A 21,933-nucleotide genomic window follows, 5' to 3' on the forward strand; every position below is an offset into this window, starting at 1 on the left:
ACTCAGCAGGCCCCCTGCGCGCCCAAGGCACTACCACACTTTATCAGCCTCGCCACCCAGCATGGTTATTTAATAAAATAAAATTTATTATATTGTATTATAAGTATAGCATATATTTTATAGGAAATTTAGAACATGCAATAAGTAGCAAGAAGAAAGAAAAAGTTATCCAGATCTCACTACCCAAAGATAATCACTGTTAACTTTTCATTTGTTCTTTTATGCATATATCCACATATACTTTGTTTTATAAAAATGGAATCATATCATACAGAGTGTCTTCTGTGTTTTATTTCACCTGGGAATATATTGAGGGATGTTCCTATCTTAAAATAATATTGAGAATATAATTTTGAATGATTTTATTGTAGTCCTTAGTATTCCATTATAGTTTCCTAGAGTTGGAAATGTTTTTGTCATAAATAGTACCTTTATACACAACTTTGTATAATTTTTGTGTGTATTTCTTATGGTTTCTTTATGATAAACTCCTAGAAACTGAATTATTGGATCAAAGGATAAGAACGTAATTAGTAATACACATTATCAGTTTAAATTCCAGAAGGAATAAGATGATTTTTGTCATTATTAAGGTAGATATTTCCTTCCACCATGGACAGAACTAGACATTAATATTTTAAAGTTTTTCTGAACTCAATAGAAAAATAGTATTATGTTGCTGATTTTTAAGTTGACTGGGTTATTACCTTGAACATTTTTCAAATGCCTATTGGCCATTTATATTTCTCCTTTTGTGAATGGACCTATTCATCTGTGCCTTTTTCTCTACTGCACTTTTTTCTTTATTGATTTGTATATTTTATTTATTAATCCTTTTACTGTTACACAATGTTGCACACATTTTGGCCAGTTTAATGTTTGCCTTTATTTTTTGGTACTTTCTTGGCATTCAAAGGCTCTTAATTTTTATTTAATTAAATCTATCACCATTTTTCTTTATAAATACCTTTGCTTTTATACTCTGAATTCACTAAATAAAGAAAAAGAAAAGATAAACAGTTGTATCTACTTCAAAGAATTGTTAAATGTGGAACTTATTTTGATGGAGAGTACGCTTGTTTTTTCAAAAATAGTTAAACCATTAATGAAAAAACATTTACTGAATTAGTCTTTTTTCCTCAATTAACTTGAAATGATGCCTTTAAATTTAATAAATTTCTCGATGTATTTATATTTATTGTGTATTCTAATTTTGTTCAAATAATCATTCTGTCTATTGCATTAGCCTGTGCCATACTTTGTAGTTTTGTAATCCATTTTAATAATACTCAGGGCAAGACCTCCCTCATTTTTCTTTTCCAAAAATATCTTGACTTTTCTTGTTTCATTATTCAGATGAACTGTAGAATCATTTTTCAGTCACTATCCAAGGAAAGAATATCTCACTGGAATTTTGACTTGCTAGTCGGCCATTCCAAGAGTTCTTAACTAAAACTCTCCCCTGCACCTATGGTGTCAGTCCCAGGGTTGGGGTTTCTTGTTCCCTCCAGTTCATTCCTGGCTTCTGGAGCTCTGCCTGCAAAAGTATGAATGATGTGCTGAGGGGCCAGACCAGCCTGGTCGGCCCTCTTTGGTCCAAGGCTGCACGGTGCCTTCCTAATTCATTCTTGGCCACACTCTCTACACACAGTTCCTATGCATGCAGTTAGAGAAGCTCTTTTCTGAATTTCCTCAGCTGTCTTCCTGCTATTTACAAAGTGTGTCTGTCTCCTATTTACCTTTTTGCCTGCGCTTGGTGCTCTCCATCACTGGCTTCCTGATTTTGAACCTTGTATTATACAATGTCATTCTCTCCAGACGCACACCCACACTCCTACACCCAGCCTCTCTGCCCTGGGTCCCCTCCCACACCGATGCAACACCTGATTCACCTGATGCACCTCTGCTGATAAACCCTCACCCACAGTCCTCTGTTCTTCCTTTGTTCCCTTCCAACTCTGCCAGCACGTTCCTCAATCTGTAGGCCATGGCTCCCAAGTGCCAAATCCAAGGACTTATTTTTAGTCATCAGTGTCCTTGATCTTTCTACAGAATCTACTTTGTCTGCTTTGAAACTCCTTCTCTTTTCATATGACCTGATTATGGTCCTACTAGTCTGCTTTCTTTGTCTGTGCTCCTTTTCTCTCTTCCTCCCTTTAAATGTAGTTTTTTAAAAGATTCTGTCAGCTAAGTCCTCTCTCAGCACTCTCCTCCTTACCATTACAGTGTCACAGGTTCAAGTAGTACTTCTACAAAGATCAGCCCCAACTCTCAAAGTACCGCATCATTATTTCTAACTTCCACAGAAATTCTCCATCTGGATAGCTGGCTTTTGTATCTAAACACAAGGCCTCCATGTACCTTTCTCCACTATTCTTCCATACAGAGTCTATGCTTCAGTCAAAGAGGAGTTTGTCTTAAAAACTGTAGCATCCACAAATCTTTAAATGTAGAATAAAATGTAGCCTGATTTTGCGTTTAGATTGAAACTATCTTCAGGAAAAAGAAAAATCTAGTCTCTTGCTGCAATAAGAAAATTCTGTATCTCTCAGAGGATTCCACCTTTTTGGAGTTGGCCTGTGAGCTTGCCATTTTTGAGATGTAAAACTGCACATTCTCACCAGCTTGGCCAGGATGAAAAGTGACAGGCTGGCAAACTGCTTAATTCTCAGAATGAAGAGTTTATGTACAAAGAACAAAGATGTTCAAGTCCCCAAGGAACCTGTTCCAAAGCTGTAATAATACATGTGGGAATAAGTTTATTGTGAGGTTCATGTGCTATCAACCAGGTCTTCCTTTTAAGGTTGAGTTTGTGACATTTTCAAAACTATTTAGACTCATGATGCTACCAAAATTGTGCCATATCATGCTATCTGTAGGATTTGATCCTCATTCCAAGCAGACTTAGGTCAAAAGAAGCAAGTACAATATTTTTCTTTGAAGAGTGTTTCCCCCATATCCAAGTTCAAGTTTCATGGAGCAAAGACAAAACAAATTAACTATTTCAGTGGCTTGTATAAAAACATGAGTGAATAATCATATTAATTTATACTTACACAGAAGTCTATCCTTTTCAAGGGGCTATTTCTAATCTCAGTGAACTCTCAGAACAACAAAGTGAGAAAAGCAGCACTCAGAAAAATTAAATGACTTGGCCAAGATAACTCAGAGAACAAAAGGCTGGGCTGAGACTGATTCTAGCCAAGTAACTTCAATTTGGGCCTAACTCTGCTGCCTTGGTATCTATATAGTCTTATAAATAGTAGCAATTTCTTTTTCTCTGTCCTGAAATGTTTGCTTGTTTTTGTAAAACAAAAAGAATGAACAGATTATCTTCATATTTAAATATAGGAAAAACACTGATTCTTTTATGAACTGTAAACATTTCCATTGTTTGCTCCAATCAGGAGAATTTAAGCACCCCCTTTCTATTAAACTGACTACGTATACATTTCAAATAAGTAGGAGGGTATTTGGAATAGAATTGACAGGAGTGTATAAGCATATAAGAATCAAAGAGAACTAAATCACACTCTTCTTTAAACTTGCCCTGCAAAAAAAAATTCCAGCTGTTTTGAAAGGATTACCAGATAAGAAAGGTCATATTAAAAACTGGTGCCTTTCCACATGGTCATATCTGATTATCACTTAAGCAGTTCACCAGAGAACATAAAAGCTTCAGGATTAAGCAATAAATGGGGTCTTCATCAAAGTGCCATCAAGTAATTGGTGGGATTTTGCCACATAGGTCTAAACTTTATGGTTTCCTAGAAACTAATGCAAAAAACTGAACTGAGCCTATAATTGACTAATAATGATCTCAGATTGCCCCGCTTACCACTTTTTTTTTTTAATTCACTGTGAGACAGGGCTTGAAACAAGTGTAACAACTCATGAACTGCCTGCAGGTATCTGGAAACACTGAAATGGAACCTATAACTTTTCACCACGGGGAAAAAAATAAGGCTGCTTTTATAGAGTTCCAACATGTCACGGAACCTACAGGGAATAATCCAGCATTCATCTCTTCTATTGATAAAAGCCTTTTTCATTTTGAAAGACTAGTTGAGCACCGCCCCCGGTACACTTGGGTTGTTTATTGTCAGCTTATGACAGGGTCACACCATGTATCCAGGGTAAGAAATAAGCGATTTTACTTCTGCAGTCTGACCAGAGTCATGGGATTACCATCATCTAAATTATTAGTTATGGAATTGCCAGATATTTTCAAGCCAAAATTAATTCTGGAATATTTGTGAATGTGCGGGAATGATTTAAGAAGTAAATATATCTAGATACTTATATTGTAATGTGATAACCAAGGTATTAAAATGAAGAGCAGCAACAAGATTTGTTTTGGGATTAACTGGGGTGGCTCTTCATTATCTGGCTGTAAGGCCCATCAGGTATCAGTATACTGGGGGGCAGGGTGGTTGGAAAAGATTAGTGGCTCATGTTAATCTCCTATAATGTTCATAAAAACTAGATAATGATGTTCTTTTAATTTCTTGTCATCCCAGAATCCCACAATAATAATCTCTTGAGTTATAATTTTTCTTTTTGTGGACAATCAAGTCAGATTCAACAAATATTTACATTATCTATTTATAACCAAGAAGTAAAACTATAGTTTAAGAAAAATTATCTGCCATTATATTGTGACTTGACAACTTATCCACTATTAGATAAAAGCAACTTAAATTAGTTCTGGCTGATTTGGGACTTGGCAGTTCAAAATATGAATAGCAAATGTAAAAGCATGAAAATGGCATGACTATTATGTTTTAAGAGGATAATACACCTTTAACGGGTACCCATGATTACTTTGCATACTGTAAACAACTGCTGCCAATCAATTTAGAAAGTGCTAAGCAGTACATAAATGTAATAAGGCAAATTCCATTCAACCAACCTAAGACTTTCTACCTAAGTCACTATTTCTTCACAGATGCAGTGGGGCTGGATATCATATTTGCACTTTATAATCTATTCCAAATTGTAAAAACAGACTACAGCATGGAGAAGATAGGGCACTTTCAGGAGTGCTCTGAAATCTGTGCAGTCACAGCCTCTAAAACTGTAATTACTCCTGAATGTTAAGGTCACTTTAGGAGCCGATCCTGCAGCAAAGCTGAGGGGAAGGGAGTGTTCTTATCACCCAGTCAACTTGGCCTTAATTCCCTACTCCACCTCTCCACAGAACACGCTTGTAAACTGTGGTCATGTAAAATGAAGAAATGGAAATTTTCTCTATGATCTGAATGAATATTTACGGATTTCACTAAACAGCATTTAATACACTCTATTCTTAGAATTTTTAAATAGCTGAATATTCAGGTATGAATGTGCTTGCTATTTTCTTTTATTCAAGGGCCCTCAATTCTCCACCTCCTTGAATTCTTTAACGTATTTTTAAACAATTATACTTACAGTGATATTTTATGAAACTGGGTGGTAAACTTTGAGCTAATAATTATTTTAGTTTCTTTTTGATGGTAATTTAATAAGCATTTCATTCTTCAATCTTCTCAGTCAGTTACTTAGTTTTAAAATGTGTCTGTCAGCTAATATCTCATAATCTGGGACTTAAATTGTATTAGGCTATCCCAGCTGGACTTCTTTTTAAATGGATTGTCTTGAAGTACTTTTGAAATTTCTTGACCAGATGTTTTTGCACTGAGGAGACCACACATCTCATCATCCCCACAGAAGCCCATGGCTACCACCAACGTACTGGGGACTTTACCTCCAAGTCATTCCGAATGTAGACAAAAGCATCAGACTTTCACAGGCAGTACCCCTCAGAATCCAATTCGAAATACCAAATTGGAAAGTCAAGTAAAAGGCTATGACACAGCAGCATGCAATTTTTTTTTCTCGAGAGAGACAAATTAAATTGATTCGAAATTTTATTTCTTCTAGAGGAGTTCCTAGGATTCAACACAACATTAAATTTTTGGCCTGTCTCTTTAATTTGAGAAATTTTAAAAACGACGACAGATGGCACACAGAATTGACTTATGTCCTCTATTCTTTACTGAAGAAGGGAGTGCATAGAAACTTTGATAAAGGCAGAAGCTACACTATGCATGTTGCTATTAAAATTATCTAATGGTTCTTTGGACAGCTAGGATCAAAACATTCAGGCTTTCTTTTTTAGACATTCTTTAAAACCAACCAACACTGGTAATAGGTTGACACTAGTGATCGTAGCCCCAATGTTCAGTACCCTTGTGTCCCAACAAGGACATGATGGATGTGCCATTAGCTCTGAACCTCAGCAACCTCTGAAATTCCCATTCTTCCCACCCCGATCTCTCACCCCCATCCCTCAAAATCATTATGAAATAGGAAGAACACTCAAGCTTATAGTTAATTGGAAACATTGCAAGCAAAGAGGAATGCTAAGGACAGTATGTCCATGGGAAAATAAATCACCCAACATTGTTATTTAATGCATTGTGACATCATTTCCTGAAATTAAACAGAGATGACACCAATTCAGACTATCTCCAGTATAATGCTCCCTTCAAATAATTCACAGATGTTTTCTTCTGGCAAGCAGAAAAACAATACAAAGGCTAAAGCATGGGGTGGCCTCGCCGTGCTGCATGTTGCAGGGAGCTCTCTCTGCTGTTTTTCAGCTGTGTGTTCTGCATATTCATTTCCACATCAGTATTTTTCAGCCCATGAGCCCCACTTGTATTCAGTGCACATCTGTATCTCTGAACGTGAGAAAGGCCATCTCTCACTGTGTTAGTAAGGCCAACATTTTATATCTGGCCTTAATTTGTCCTATAGTGATTAGCATTAAGTAGACCAATCTCAGAATCATGAAGGCACTAATTTACAAGTAGAAATAACTAATGTCCATGAAATACTGATTCAATTAACCATACAAGGCCCTTAGAAAGATATGTAATGAAGGAAATTATCACAGTGTCTCCATGGATACCCTTGTGGAAATGGACAAGTGAAGAAACTGGGGTAGAGATGAACAAAGCAGGCAGCGCTGTATCTCTTACCCTTGGTGATATCATGGGGTATCAAAGACATCAAGTAGCAGGAAACCCAAGCATACAACCAAAAGATCAAAATTCATGCAGCACATTACAGCTCACAAATTGGCTACATCATTTGAGCCACACAGCAACGAAACCAGCTAAGTAGGGCACATATTTAGTATTTTCATTTTTGTAGGTAAGGAAACAGGTTCAGAGGTTGAATAGCTTACCCAAGATCACAGAGCTCAAACCAAAGTCTTCTAACTTCACATTCAGTGGCCCCTTTTTAAAAACGGTACTGTGCTGACTCTCAGAAAGCCTAGAGTTTAACTCCCTGAGGAAGCTGGAGACTGGGTTCTGCTCACACACTGGACCCCTCATGGTGAACGGGAACATACTCTTCTGAAAGCAAGTGCCAGGTGGGGGGATCTGAGCTACTCCGTATTCACCTTCCACCCCATCCCGGAAGACTCAGCAGGGCTCCCTGCTGCTATCACCTGGCATCACTGAGCAGCCATCAGATGTTTATATGGCTCCAGAAGGTAGAGTTTAGATTATGTTCTCTCCTGCTAAGGAGCATTTGGGACTTGTTAGGCAAAACCTGGTCTCTCCATCTCACAGAGTCCCAGGAAAGTAAGTGGTAACTTTGGTTGCCCAATTCCATAGGTCAAAGCCTTCTGCTAGCCAGTCAACTAGATTAAAATAAGAATTACGGTTATGTTATATACACAATATAGACACACATATATGTACATAATATATATATGTATATAATATAAAGGCCAGGCATGGGGCTGAATGCTTTACATTGTCTCATTTAATCCCTGCAACAACCCTACTAGATTGGTTCTAGAATCATCCCCATTCTGCAGATATGGAAAATGAGGCTTAGACAGGGTAACTGTTCACAATAAAAAATTTACTATGTTGCAGAGTTCAGTCCCTGTGCTCTTCATTTTGACACTACAGCACCTCATTTAAGAATAAAATCCCTCTAGACCTACGTGAGATGACGAGAACTAGTTAAAAGTCAAAATAGTCTAAGCCAGTGTCTTCCCTCCACCTCATGTGTGCACATGTACACACACATACATCACAATAAACTAACTGGGATGACTAAGTTTACTGTCATATGGTCTTGATAAACTCACTGGAGAAGAGCTATGTGTCTTTCTAATTAACAAGGAGCTGCATTTACTCATAACTTGGGTGCACTGTCTCTCTAGGACAATATACTTTAAAACACATTTTTATCACCAGAGACCTTTACAAAATCCCATGAAATGAACTCTAATAGGCAAGGAGTGAAATGAGTGGGCACCTGAAAAGGTAGGCTTCGTGCCTCTCCCTCTCCCCAAGAGGTACAGAGAAGGGATAAAGCTTGTTGCCGTGAACAAACGACAGAGTTTTTACAACCTGAAGTTTCAAGAAGGCTGCATGATTTTACATCGCTTTAAAGTAAATTTGCTTTTGACTCCATACACGTATTTTTTAAAGAAGTCCCACATCCCCTAAGTGTGAGCATAATTTATCCCTCTTCAAATAAGAAAACCTTTGGTCAGAAACTGGTATGAGCAAGTGGTGTCTTTGTGAGTGAGCACTTACTGTTTTCATTCTGCAATCAAACAAATTCTTTGCAGCAGAACTAGGGGAGCTCTTGAAGGTGGCAAGTGGAGGTGTCTAAGAGCCTAATTGAGTACACTAAGGGCTTCTTGGCGTGGAGGAGTTTTTCATGGTTATGAATAAACTGTTAGCCTGGGCATTATTTCTTGCTGTTTCTTTCTTTAACGATCTTTGAAGTCAAATAGAAACAGTTGTAATGACAGGCTTACTTTTATGATATCATCATCTCCATGTGTTAGTGAAAGGAATATACTTCCCTAGGATTTCCCTAACTTTTTTTGCCATTGGGTACTTTCCAGGAGAAGCACATCCTTTTCCAACAGATTCTTTCTTCAATCTTTGCTAGATTTCTTAGTCTGAGAAGCAAGCATAGCCATCAACTAATAGAGGATGAGCGGGGGGTAGCAATAGTATACACAACATTTTTAGTAACTCAATTTCTTTAAAATAAATAAGTCCATATATATATATATATATATGGACTTATTTCTTTAAAGTTATTATGAGTATTTTTAAAGGGGAGTTTTAAAGGACTCTTTGGAAATTGGTTGTTAGAAACTAGACACTAATTATTTACCCTCAGATTTAGCATATTCAAAGTGCTTAACTCTGCAGAAGGAAATTCCTCAAGTCATCAAATAGTTTGTTTTTACAAATGTCATTCTGGATTTAGTTTAAATATTATCCTCAATATTAATTGATTAGCTGCAGGCTTGTTACCTTTTCCCCTAAAGCTGGTGTGCCTGGGACTTGGAGAGATTGTTTTAACTGTTACAGCTGTAGTGGAACTTGTTCTTCCAAGAAAACTGAAGGTTAATGATTTTTGTCATATTGAGACTAAGACTTAACAATTGCTACAGTTGGTCTTTGTTGAGGTGGGGTTCTTTTTTCTCTGGGCCTTTTGAGGTATTCAGAATAGGTGACAATAGGTTGCCGTTGAGAACATATGTAGAGAGACCCCTGTGGCTTATTGGAAAAAGTTGCTCCATGCTGGTTGGGTGTTTGGAAAAAAAAAAAAATACAACCAGAGTTCTTTTATGTTCTGCTAGTTAATGAATGCATGAATGTCAAAATGGGCCAATGGCCCATTCAGGGGGCAAAGCCTTAGCAGCCCCCTTCTTTAAGAACACATCCTGAGATGCAAAATACATTTGCTTAACAAATTAAAATAATGAGATAATTCAATTAGCTTCTTTTAGAAAAAAAGAAAGAAAAAAGGGTACATCGGGGATTATTGTAATACAAGAACAGGTCATACTGCACAAAAGAGAACAAATCAGTTTGAAATGATGTTAAAGAGACTAATAATGGAGGAATGCACATTGAATCATGCACTTGTAAAGAAATTTACATGAAATAATAATTTAGACTACATCTATTTTCAGTGAGCTAGGGCCAACATTTCACTGTGAAAGTTGAAATTAATTAAATGACAAAAAAATATAGTGGGGCATCTCTATTTCCAAGGACTTCCTCATGCCTGTTAGTGCGTGTAAGAAAAAAAGTCTAAATTAACATGTCGCTAGATAGGGGTCTCTATTCTTGGTTTCTGAGCCCAGAATTATAGCCGAGTAAATCTTTCAGCTCATTAAAGATTGGAAAGTAAAAGTTTTACGGGACCATCCTCATCAAAGTTACTGAACCTCTTCTCCACAGTTGGGGTGAAATCTGGATGAATAGGGAAAATTTTTTCAAAGAGAAAAGCTGAAGGAGAATTTCCTCATGATACCAGGGAGGTGCAGGAAAGGCAGGGGAGGGAAGCAGCGAAAGAGTGGGAGGCAAAGCCCGTGGGAGAAACTACTGACAGGGTCATGTTGTGAAGAAAGGGCATGCTGAGGAGAAAAACAAAGCACTTAGTAGAAAGTAAGGAGAAAGGGGGACTGGCGGGGAGGGAAGGATGACCAGGGTCTGGGATGTCGTGGTACTCTGCTGTTCTGCTGAGGAGAGAAAATATGAGCCTGGAAAAGGAGCTTGCAGTGTGGAGAGCCTGCATCATGTCCCTCTACTTTGAAAAATGGGGAAATGGAAGGTCCAGAGAACTTAACTGCGGCTCAGCCAGTACAGAGGAAAACTGAACTTGAAATGCCGGTTCCCCGACTCCCTGGTTCAGGCTGTTTGAGTCTTCTGTCCCCATTCTGAGGACAGGCATTATTTAAAATTTTTAGTTGGCCAGAGAATTCTGCACAAAGCCTTAGTTACATGAATAGATGAAAGCCTCTTGGGCGGGAGTAAGGTCTTGAAATGGGTTTGTAGCACCCTGGCCAGGAGTGCCCCAACGTGGCCACCCACAAATCATCCCCTGTGGCTCAGGGAGGCTCAGGCCAGGACAAGACAGGAGGTCCAGCAAGGGCTCTGGACACTTCCTCGGGAGATTCACGTCACAGAATAAGGGCCGTAAAGGAGAAAGTTGGCTTGGAGAGAGAGGTGCAAAGAAAGTCTTCCCTGTTGGGAAAGGCTGGGGGAACAGGAGGCTTTAGGAATGAGAAAGCAGCACTTTCCTTCTCCATATTTCTTCCTTTTGATAAATGCTGAGTTGAGCAGATTGATGGTGGCGGTTGTGGGATTTATATGCAACTGTTAAACGTGATAATGATTTGAGCCAAGTCATCATTATGTGGAAAAAATGTAAAGTTAGGGACAAGGAAGGCTTGAGTCTTGGTCGCAGCTTGACCTTGAGCCACTTCCCTTTCTGGGTCTCGGTTTCCTCATTTGTAAACAGAGCTGCCAAATTCTCTAAGGTTCTGCTGTTCCATGGCATTGGTTTTGATATGAGAGGCTGAAAATACATGATGATGTTTGCTTGGAAAGCAATTTGTGACTTTACTCTGGATTAAGAAAGGCCCAGAATGAAGGAAGACAGAGGGAAGAGGCCAAACAGGTGAGCTTGCGGGGAGACAGCGGCTGTCCTCCGTCCATTCGCCCCGCCTGGCCCGTCTTACTTGCTACTCTAACTAAACAGCCCTTCAGTTAAAAATGAGAAACCCCTCCCCTCACACTCACTCGACTTCCAAATGAAAAACATTTTACAGGTTAGTAAATCTCCAGCTGAGGTGATGTAGCAAAGAACAGCTGTGAAGTAATTTTGATAATGATGAGAATAATAACCACATGGCAAGGTTCAGGGCTTTGCTGTTGCAGCTTCAGTGCTCCTGAATAGATAAAAGTGATTAAATACTCCTGATTATCCCTGACCAATATGTAATGGATTTACAGCCCTTTCAATTAGTCAGTATTTGCTTAGGACTCATTATTTTGTCTTTGGTTAAGTAATCAGCCCAGAGACCGCATGTTCTGTCTAATTCCTCTGAGCCGAGTCAGTGCAGGGCCCTGACCTTTGAAACGGCCATAACTGCAGGGCAAGAATAACCGCAGCCACGGCAGCCTTGCTGGCCCTCCCAGCTGATCCTGACACCACAGGCCAGATCGATACACCTTAGTTTGCTACTAATGTCCTTACATCAGAATGGCCGATTTAGGAATGCGAATTTATCACTCTGCCCTCCCCCACTGCCACTCCACCCCTTACCCTTTGTAGCTCTGCTAGAAGCGCAGGTCGGCAGCCACCACCATAAATAAAAGTGGAACCTTGTCCTGGACCCGTGACACTGTAACTAATGTCATTCAGCATGGCAACACACAAGTTGGATAATCAAAGAAGACCTTCAGCTTTCAACACGCTACTCTATTTTTAAGCATTAGCCTACAAAGAATGGCCTGAAAACAATATTATAGCAAGAGACAGCCTCTGAAATCTGTTTTCCCAGAATTTCCAAATGAACAGTAAAATATGAGTGCCCAGTTCTTCTGTAAAAATGCGTTGTAATTTTTTTGTCATGAGAGTCTTAGAGTCAACAGTATATACCAACACATAAAACTGATTGTAAACAGGAGGATAAAGATAAATTGTTACTTTAAAAAATGTTGCACATACTCGATCTTTTCCCTGAAGTGAATAGGGTTAGCTTATAGAATAACAGACTTGAATGGAGAAAAAATAATCCTTAATCTCCACTTCACAAACAAAGGTATTATAGTACCTATGACCCTTTGTCATATAAACACAGGACATGTTTGCAAGCTGCTCCAATGATTAGGGTTCCACCTGATTACCACGCGCTTTGACACGCATGTGGCAAGGTGCTTTTTTTGCCTCCTAGAGATGGCTTTCATTAAGAGTGCAATCAGCAATGTTCATGGATTCAGGAGCTCCTTAGAGCCATTTCCCTTGGTTGCAGTTGTATTATCTGAAGTTGCTCTCATATGTTTTAGCGTAAATAAGAAATTTACTCATATATTACTGTTGAGGACACCTATATTTTGAATAAGATCCATTCCTAGCCTATTAAAACAAAACAAAAATCTTTCTACAGGTGTTCTTTGGATGGTACTAGTTGATAAAACCTTAACTGTTGTCAAGTCATCAGATTTCAAGAAAGGGAAAACATGCATCTTATTTTTAAAAATTGGTAGGAGCCCACATAACTTACTAGGAGAAGGCAAAACAACAAAACTTTTTTTCTCTGTCATTGTGACTTACTGTGAGATGCTGGAAGAGCCATGCTCTCATGATATTTGTTGCTACTTTGGGAAAAATGCCCCTTTTCTTCTGGCGTTTTTTGTCCTTGTCTGGATCATCATCGTCACCTGTGCCAGGTGAAGCTACGCTGTTGTCTAAACCATCCCCTAGTAGAAAAAAACGAAAATGCATTAGAAAAAACACAGAAAGGGTGCCAATACCAATGTGTCGCTAATGATGAGCTCAGCTAAGCTTGTTGAAAGAAATCCATTAAGCGGGTATATTCTCTTTCATTAAAGTATAATTGGAGACACAAATATGTAAAAGACAAAATTAAACCTGGCCTCTTCAAATGTTAATTTTGTGTGTCTCAAACTCACCCATATCATTAATTCAATTATAATTGTGCTCTTGACACAGTGCAGTAGCTCTTTGTCAATTATGGAATCAAATGTGGGAAAACCGCCATCCAAAAACCCATTCGGTGAAAATGCATCCCATGCCCATAGTGAGCACATACTGTAGGGCAATCAAGTTAAATGTTCTGTAGTCTATATATTCTAGGCTGCCTGCATAGGTGACAGTAACTGTGTCACTGTTCATTGCACATAACACACTGCCTGTTCAGCCCCTCCTAGAACTGTCACCTCCTAACCACGCACGTCCACACACTCTTCAGATGACCCTGCACTCAGCAGTCGCATGACCTAAGAACTTTGAGTGCTCTGCACCATTGATCATTATCATTATCGGTAAAAAAAAAAAAAAAGATGTACATCAAGGTAGGGTGCTCACTTAATCAGAAGTTTCCATCAACATCTTTCTCTTCTGTGCTTTTCTTTGGCATTAATTGTGCATTAACAAAAATCATTTACTTTTAACAGTCATAGTTATTTTTTCTTGCCCTCTGGCAAAAATGCCTTGAAAGCCTGCCTGGAGGGCATCTAAATTATGTATCTGAAAAACTCTTCTGTCAAGGCATTGCAGGACCCCTACTTTCTTAAAATTCATACGAGCACGTCTTCCTGTTTTTGAGAAGGCATCAATCAAGAGCAGCAATATATGCCATATCCCTACATTAATATTTGAACTAATAACTTTAAAAAAAGGAAAGAAACAAGATCCGACTTGTGGCATAATCAAATGCAAAATAAATGAAGAATACGGGGACAGCACTGGGGCTTTATAGATGGCTGTGTTTTCCTTGCACATCATTAGCCTGGAGCCACACGAAAGAGGAAAACACAGAAGTGGAGAGTTTATGCTCCCTGCTGATGTTTAAGAAGCCGGGGTCCTGGAAGGACATCTGGGAATTGCACTGAGATGGGGTTTTTGTAATTTAAGAATAGACATTCATTAGCAGTAAATGCCATAAATCCCATGCTAAGTAAAAACCTTGTCCAAGAAAGCCTAAAACAATAAACTCTGTGCTCAATGTAGCCTGAGCTAGACGCTCTGCAGCTTCCCAGGGAAGGCTATAGATCCAGCTCATTCTCAGACGGACTGCCTCCCCTTGGATTGGGCCACACCATGACATCCTGCCCACTGCACCCCTTGCCTTCTGACCGGAGGGCCTCCCTATACCTGTTCTTTTCCTTTCTCACCAAAAAAAACCCTCAACCTTCTTTGACCAGAGAAGCAGAAAAGCCACAGCAAAGAGCTGGCAGATTAATTTTATTGACATTTCCATTTTCACTGCAATGCGATACCCTCTATCACATGGAAGAGATGACCCTCACTATTTACAGACTGACAGGCTACTTCATTACAACCACCCTGCCCCAAGGCAAAGCAGCTCCCTTCCATCTGCCCAAACACTAGAGCATGACCCCGAAGTTGCTGTTCTCTTTTTCTCTGCCGTCTGTTATGATAAAAAAAAAAAAAGAGTGAGTCAAAGGGACCCAAATAGTCAAAGAACTAATCAGAGTATAGGGAAACAAAAGACATCTGACTTTGGAAACTGGATATACAGAGTCTAGTCTTCATCTGGGTGCCCTCCCTACACACCCATGTGCACTAGGGGGTCATGTGCACAAGGATACACACACACACACAGCTCCAGCAGGGACAGGCATCCACGCTTTTCACCATGCCAAGGAACTGCTGCAAGGCAAATTCTCACCCACACTAATGGCTTCTGACTGCTCCTTGGCAACCCTAGCATTTTAACCTGGGTGGATGTGCTCTCCAAAATACAGACACTGGAGCGATCTCATCAGCTGTTCATGTGACACAGATGGAGAGTGGCTATTAGGAGCCAGGCAGTGGGCCTTGGGGATCTGAGGTGCTGTTCTGTAGCCTGAGGCAATTTTGAAAAGCAGTACCCAGAGATGAGGAAAAAAAAGTCCACACTGTAAGTTCAAGTTTGAAGTCAGTCTGTCTGTCTGTCTGTCTACCTACTGTGGATGAAGATATCTTTCTCTCTTAATGTAAAATCTATGTGTGCTATGTGGATGTACATTTTAGATAATGTATGTATGGAATGGCTCTTTCTTCAATGTCTTCTAAATATGAAAACACACACTGTAAACAATGCCTGTGTGTATGTATTTCTTCCTAAGCACATATGGTTTCTGTGTATATGTTTGAGCTGAAATTGTCAGGATTTTGTTAAAATCTCATTTAGCTGTTTTTGATAGATTTTTTAATATGCTTATTTTAAAAGGTTAATGGCTTCACTGAAGGAAGGTCAACAAAAAAAGGGATTCACCTTTTTAACTCAACCAATGTCCTTAAAAATGAGAGACAGCATTTCCACAGTGCATTTTCTCTCACTTAAAAGCAAAGAGGGCTGGTCACACCTTCAAACTATTAAGCTCAAGAAAAAAATATATAGCTTGAGTAAGCATTATTTGATGACTAACTTAAACGGGAGAAGACAGGAGCTTTACATGACTTTTAATATAAAGCAGCCCATTTTATGTAAGTATTGTAAAACGCTTGAATTTGTAACAAATAATTGTAAAGAAAAGCATGACTATAAATGACTAGGTACTAGACATCAGATTTTTTAAATTAGTATTAGTGTTTATAACTCTATAAGGAGAGAAATTTCCCTCTCTAAATATACAACAAATGCCATTGTTTCCTCCTCCAGTGAACTGCGAACTGACTCCAGCATAGAGGACTAACAACAGCATAAAGATAAATTTTAAAAGGCAACTGGATCATCTGCAACCTACAATAAAATTACACAGATGATGGTAGAAGTAGTAACTATCAAAGTGAACGCTGTTTGCTTGTGTTAAGGCTGTGTGCATGTAAGGTAGCTGGCAATCCTTGGCCCCTGCACCAAGCGAGTTTCTGTGCCAAAGAGAGTGCTCTACCAGCACAGAGGAGAGGCCCGTCCCCAAGGACCTGCACAAGACGACAGTGACATCTCTTCATTGGAAGTCAGCATGCAGACCTGTGGGACCCTTGAGGGCAGGAAGTGTTTCTTATCTTCTTATCCTGAAGGCACACCTCCATGTTGGCCTGGATCAGATACCCTGTGAGCCAACAGCCCAACTTATCAATGAGCTTAGTCAAGGGCCCTTGCCTCATTTTAATGATCCCAAACTGGGGCAAGTGCTTTCATTCTAGTACCTAAGGGCCTGCCTGTGTGGGTTGCCTGTATGCACAGTCACTTCTGAACATGCCAGGAGTGGTGCTTTCTTGAAGAACTCAGTGCCTATTAGGGCCTTTCTGAGGGGCTGCACCACAAGTTGTTCCACTAGCATTGCCTCCTCTGATGATGAAAAACTAAATACTGGGCATGCTTCTTTTAAAAGATTGCTAACCCTTTAACTAAAGGCACAGTCTAAATTTGGGGCAAAGATACTCAAGATAGCTGTGCGTTACTATAGCACAATGTGTAAAATACTCAAGGTCTTTGGATAGGTAACTTGGAAATGGATTAAGTCATCAAGGAAGATTGTTAGACACACAGGTCCCAGACCACATCTCAGACTTGCTGGATCAAAATATCCTAGGGCAGGGACAAGGAATTCATGTTTTTCGGAATTCCTGGTTTGCTTATGCAGTTGGCTGAGCACTCATTCTTAAGCTGGCTTTTGGAAGCTGCTAAACTAGATGACCTTCTAATTTGAAAGAAGATGCAACTTCAGGAACAGGTAGGTCATTAATGTTCTATTCTAGTCCCTTGAATAGAGTTAGCAGTCATGGTAAGCAATGACACTGGCCTGGCCTTATTCAGGGTAGGAGAGCTACCATGTTTTCCCGCACATGTACTGGCCACCATAGCCTGATCCCAGTCTTCTAGTGATGGGTTAAACAGGAAGAAACAAGCTGTGGAACACCGGCTCTCCAAATGCACACCGGCAGCATTAGCACTGGAGAAGAAACTGTGAGAAATGCCAGTTCCTGCACCCACCCCAGACCTACAGAATTTGAACCTCTGGGGGTGGAGCCTAACAACCGGAGTGGCAGTAAGCTCCTGGTGATTCTGATGCCCACTCCTGTTTGAGAAGCAATGCTGCAGAGCCCAGAGAAGATGCCCTTAGCCTGCTACCCCAATTGTTGTCTGAAAGCCTGAGTCCCCCTCCTGTTTTAAGACTGAGGTATTTTGAAAGTCCCTCTGGCTGGATTTACACCCATGCTCTGGAGGAAGTCATACATACTTTCCATAGCTAAACATACTATGCCCAGAGCAAGGCATTACTCTGGAAAGCAGCCCCAGTCTACACCCACTTAAAAGGAATACTGAGAGAATCTACTTGTGGGAAGCTAAATCCTGGGATACCATAGTATCCAGGTGCAAGTGAAATCTATATCCACAGCTATGTAGCCAGTGAGTCAAGGAAAGATACGGGCACATTATGATAGGATTCTCAGATGATTCTGAAGCAAAATTTCCCAATCCACAAAATTCTTGGTCATAAAAACTACCAGGCAAAAGGACACTCCCTCCTGTCATTGGCATATTGTCTTACTCCATTTAGCCAAAAATCTGTCTATATTTTAGACATCAACTTCTTGGCTTGAAATAAAGAAATGACACTGTGATAATGTTCTATGATGAGTCTGATACCACTGGAATATGCCGTTCTTGCCCCATCAGAAATAGAATGCAGCAACCAAGAAGAGCCTAGCCCATCTTCTTCTACAAACTCCCCACTCCCCAGACGCTGAGATATTTATCAAGTGAGGCCAAGAGGTTAAAGTGTTGCCCAGGACCCCACAGCTACATGTGGTCAAAGATAAACTGGAGTCCAGGCAACTTCAAGTTGTGTTTACTATCACTGGTACTGTCACATTAATATTGTAAGATATCTTTTACGGTTCATAGAATGACCTCATTTGAACCCTATTATCAGTGACAGATCTAAGCGAGGCTTGATTCTACAGGTTAAGGTCTAAGTGAAGATTTGAGATTAAATGAGGGCCCATGGATTGGGACTGAGCTCAAATTGGTCCAGGCTGGTCCAGGTTCAAATATATTTCTCACAAAAGTAAGCCAGTGCCTGTAAGGGCTTTAGATGCATTGGTACAACAAGAGTCTTTGAGACTCTGGATTTATACTTGGTTTATTATGGTCCAAGTGGAGACCCTTATATGGACAGTACCAGATTGACCTTCAGAGCCCAGAGATGCTCCAAATATTTGAGACTTTAGTGTCCAGTCAGTCTGGATCTCATGGGCTTTGATGCTGTCACTCTGTGACACTATTAAACACTTCACAGAATTGTGATTAAAGTGATAGCTTCCCCTGCCTCAAAGCCCCACTTTTAAAGATAAAATAAGGTTTCTATGACATTTGATACACTATCAAATAACAAGCACCTAAAACTGACCTCTTTCTCTTATATTTTCAGAGAAATAATTAGGACAAATGAATATGCATTTTGATTAATAGTATTTGTCTTTTTTTGGGTAAGTTGGTGGTCCATTATTTAATCCTCACTTCTCTAAGTTTGCGGCCAATGTCATAGTAAAATACATTCATACAAAATATATGCTGTAAGAAAAAATGGTATCTCATCTGGAAGAACATGGCGTTTTCCCCTCTCTTTTTTGATAAATAGAAACTCACTATATTCATTATAATTTTCACTTTTGTGCAATGTAAATTCACTAATTTCATAAACATACAAACATACATATGCCCCCACACACATACATACATACATATATATATATTTTTTCAATCTATTTGCATAAATTAGGTATATTCATAGATGCACATATATTTATATATCTGATTATAAACCTGTATGTATACAAATTAAATAAAAAATAATTCACCAATCTATATACAAGTGTCCAAATATATTTGTAGATGAACTGCATATTTGTGCCTATAGTCACATACACATATACATACACAAATCTATAGAGTTCTTAAAATGTTTTTTTATAATGTTAAATAGAGTAACCCTCTTTAATACCATTTCTCTCTCCCTAGAGTACAGGCCTCTCTTATTTATCAATACTGTTGTCACTGTCACTATCATCACAATCATAATCACAAGTAACTTTCATTGGGCTCTTTAATGTTACAATCATTTTATCTTCATGACAAATGCACTAAATAAGTACTCTCATCAAGCCCATTCTACAAATAAGAAAACTGAGACTCCAAGAAATTAAGTAACTTGTCAAAGGTCACACAGTAAGTGGCAGAGGGGAGCTAGTCCTCCAAAGCCTGCACTCACATGCTTGGTCTTCTCCCTTGAACTTCTAGGAAAACAGACAGCTGCAAAAAGCAACACTGGATTCTGGATTAGCGCTCACTGCTCAGTAAACCACCCCAAGAGTGAGGCCTTGTAGATTTACATTTAGTTCCCAAAGAAATAGTGGGTGATAGCACATTTAATATGAGCCAAGAACCAAGCAGATGTACATTTTTACACAAATAGATATAACCTCTATCTTTAGGATCATTATTGTTCCCTATTGATCTAAAGTTCAAATTAAATATAATTTTGAAGTAGGGACATCTGTTGAATTAAAAAACTTTTCTGAGCCAAGGGATCTTTTAAGATTCCTTGCCTTTAATTCTTTCCCCCTTGGTCTGAAATGCCCTTCCTCTTCATTTTTTCCTTTCCCTCCTTCCCATTCTCTTTGCCCGGGCAAACTCCTATTCAACCTTCAAGACCCAGTGAAAAAGGAACCTCCGTTATAAAGCTTTTGCCGGTTTCCATTAACAGTTAGTGTACTATGCCTTCAACTTCTTCAGCAGTTTGCCCTTGCCTCTGTTATATTTACTTCTCCATTTTGTGATTTACCTGTTTGCTAATTGTCTATCCAGCTTGACTGTGAGTTTTTTCAAGGCATGGGCTGTCTTATTTATTTCTGATTCCCAAGCCCTGACACAGAGTAAACACTCAAATGTTAGTGAAATGGGCAAACTGGTAGCAGAAGCCTTTAAACATATTATTAGACCTCTATGAGACTGTCACTTGCTTTGTAGAAGGTCTCCATGAAGGAGAGTCCCTGGCTCTGGTAACCTATTTTAGTAGCCACCAAGTCTTGGGCTCCCTTGCTCCTCTCTCCCTGCCCAGTGGACCTTGGGTTTCATGACCAGTGTTTTACTGTTTGCATAAGTATATGGCTCCTCAGAGATGACAATTACATGTCTAACACGTATGTCCTGCCCTGCGTGCATGAACACAGTGCTTCATCTGAAACCTGCCTTATTCCAATGAGGAAGAGAAAGTGCTGGGAAAGAGTGGGCTGCCCATCACCCAGGCTGTTCAAATTATTCAGAACACTACAGTTAAAAATGAAGTATCATGTAGGCATGGAGCTGCAGCACACAGCTCTTTGTGAACTCATTTTTGTCATCATTTCTGTATTTTATTTCACATAATATACTCTTAACATAATACTTTGAAACAGGATTAAAATGTACTCAGAGTGAAAAGGTATTTTCTTTCAGGGACTACCTTCCAGGAGTTTAATTGAGGACATCCCACCGAGAAACCTGCATGAGGGTTTCAAATGAGATGCAAAAAATGAGGAAGAAGACGGAGCAGCAGCCGCCGCCGCTTTGCCTACTTCTGTCTCAGACTACAGCTTTGCAAAACTTGCTTCCCAGAGCCTTCCTCCAGCTAACTCTGTTCCTGTGTGCAACTTACATTTCTTTCACATCAGATCAGGTTGGAAGGAAGGGGAAGCTACAGACTCAGAAACGTGGGAGCGTGAGGGGCAAGAGGTGGGGTGAGGGGCCAGCAGTGAGACCTGCTAATTACTGATCTCTTTTACTGTCCTGCTGTGCTTAACTGTCTGCACACGTTAAAGTGAAATTTTTCTGTGATTTTTCAAACTAGTTCATGGCCCACTAGCATGGAGGGAAGCAGAAGAGATGAAACGTTTTCGTTTACATGCAACATTTACTAACTGTGTGGGTTTTCCGACATTAAAGAGAAGACAGTGACCCAGGCCACCTTTTTCACACTCAAAAGAGCACTGAAAAAACAAGTCTTCATCGGCTTACCTCAGGCTTCCCTAGTCCTGAACACCCTCCCCCCGGGGTATGAGCAGAAAGGGAAAAAAAGAGGGGATTTTATGCTCCTTTCTCTTCAACTTTTCAGGCGGTATAAGTAGCATTTAGCAAATTCAGCCCCAAATGGCTCCAAATGCTCAGAGCTGCAGGGGCCCGTTCTTTGTTATCCTCCCCCTATTTACACAGGGATTTACGCAGGCTCTCCACTGCAGAGACCCAAAGCGCTTCCATTCTCAGCAGCTTGGCCAGGACTGTGGCCCTGGCAGTTTCACTCCGGCCTGAGGTGGGGGATCTGTAACCCAGAGAAGACAACAAACTGCTCCCTCACTGAGTGATCCAAGACA

At 39.7% G+C, this 21,933-nt stretch overlaps 1 protein-coding gene across 10 annotated transcripts in view; it reads right to left on the bottom strand.

Moving 5' to 3' along the window:
• The window catches only part of MEIS2 (Meis homeobox 2), a 196,290-nt gene that overhangs the window by 122,222 nt on the left and 52,135 nt on the right, over positions 1-21,933 (bottom strand). For all 10 annotated transcript variants that reach the window (XM_036998431.2, XM_017641600.3, XM_017641599.3 and 7 more), the window contains one exon: positions 13,165-13,310. In XM_036998431.2, the coding sequence (XP_036854326.1) occupies positions 13,165-13,310 (146 nt within the window). The remainder of the gene's footprint in view (positions 1-13,164; positions 13,311-21,933) is intronic.

This window comes from Manis javanica, chromosome 8 (assembly GCF_040802235.1).
Source record: "Manis javanica isolate MJ-LG chromosome 8, MJ_LKY, whole genome shotgun sequence".
NCBI classification, from domain to species: Eukaryota; Metazoa; Chordata; class Mammalia; order Pholidota; family Manidae; genus Manis; species Manis javanica.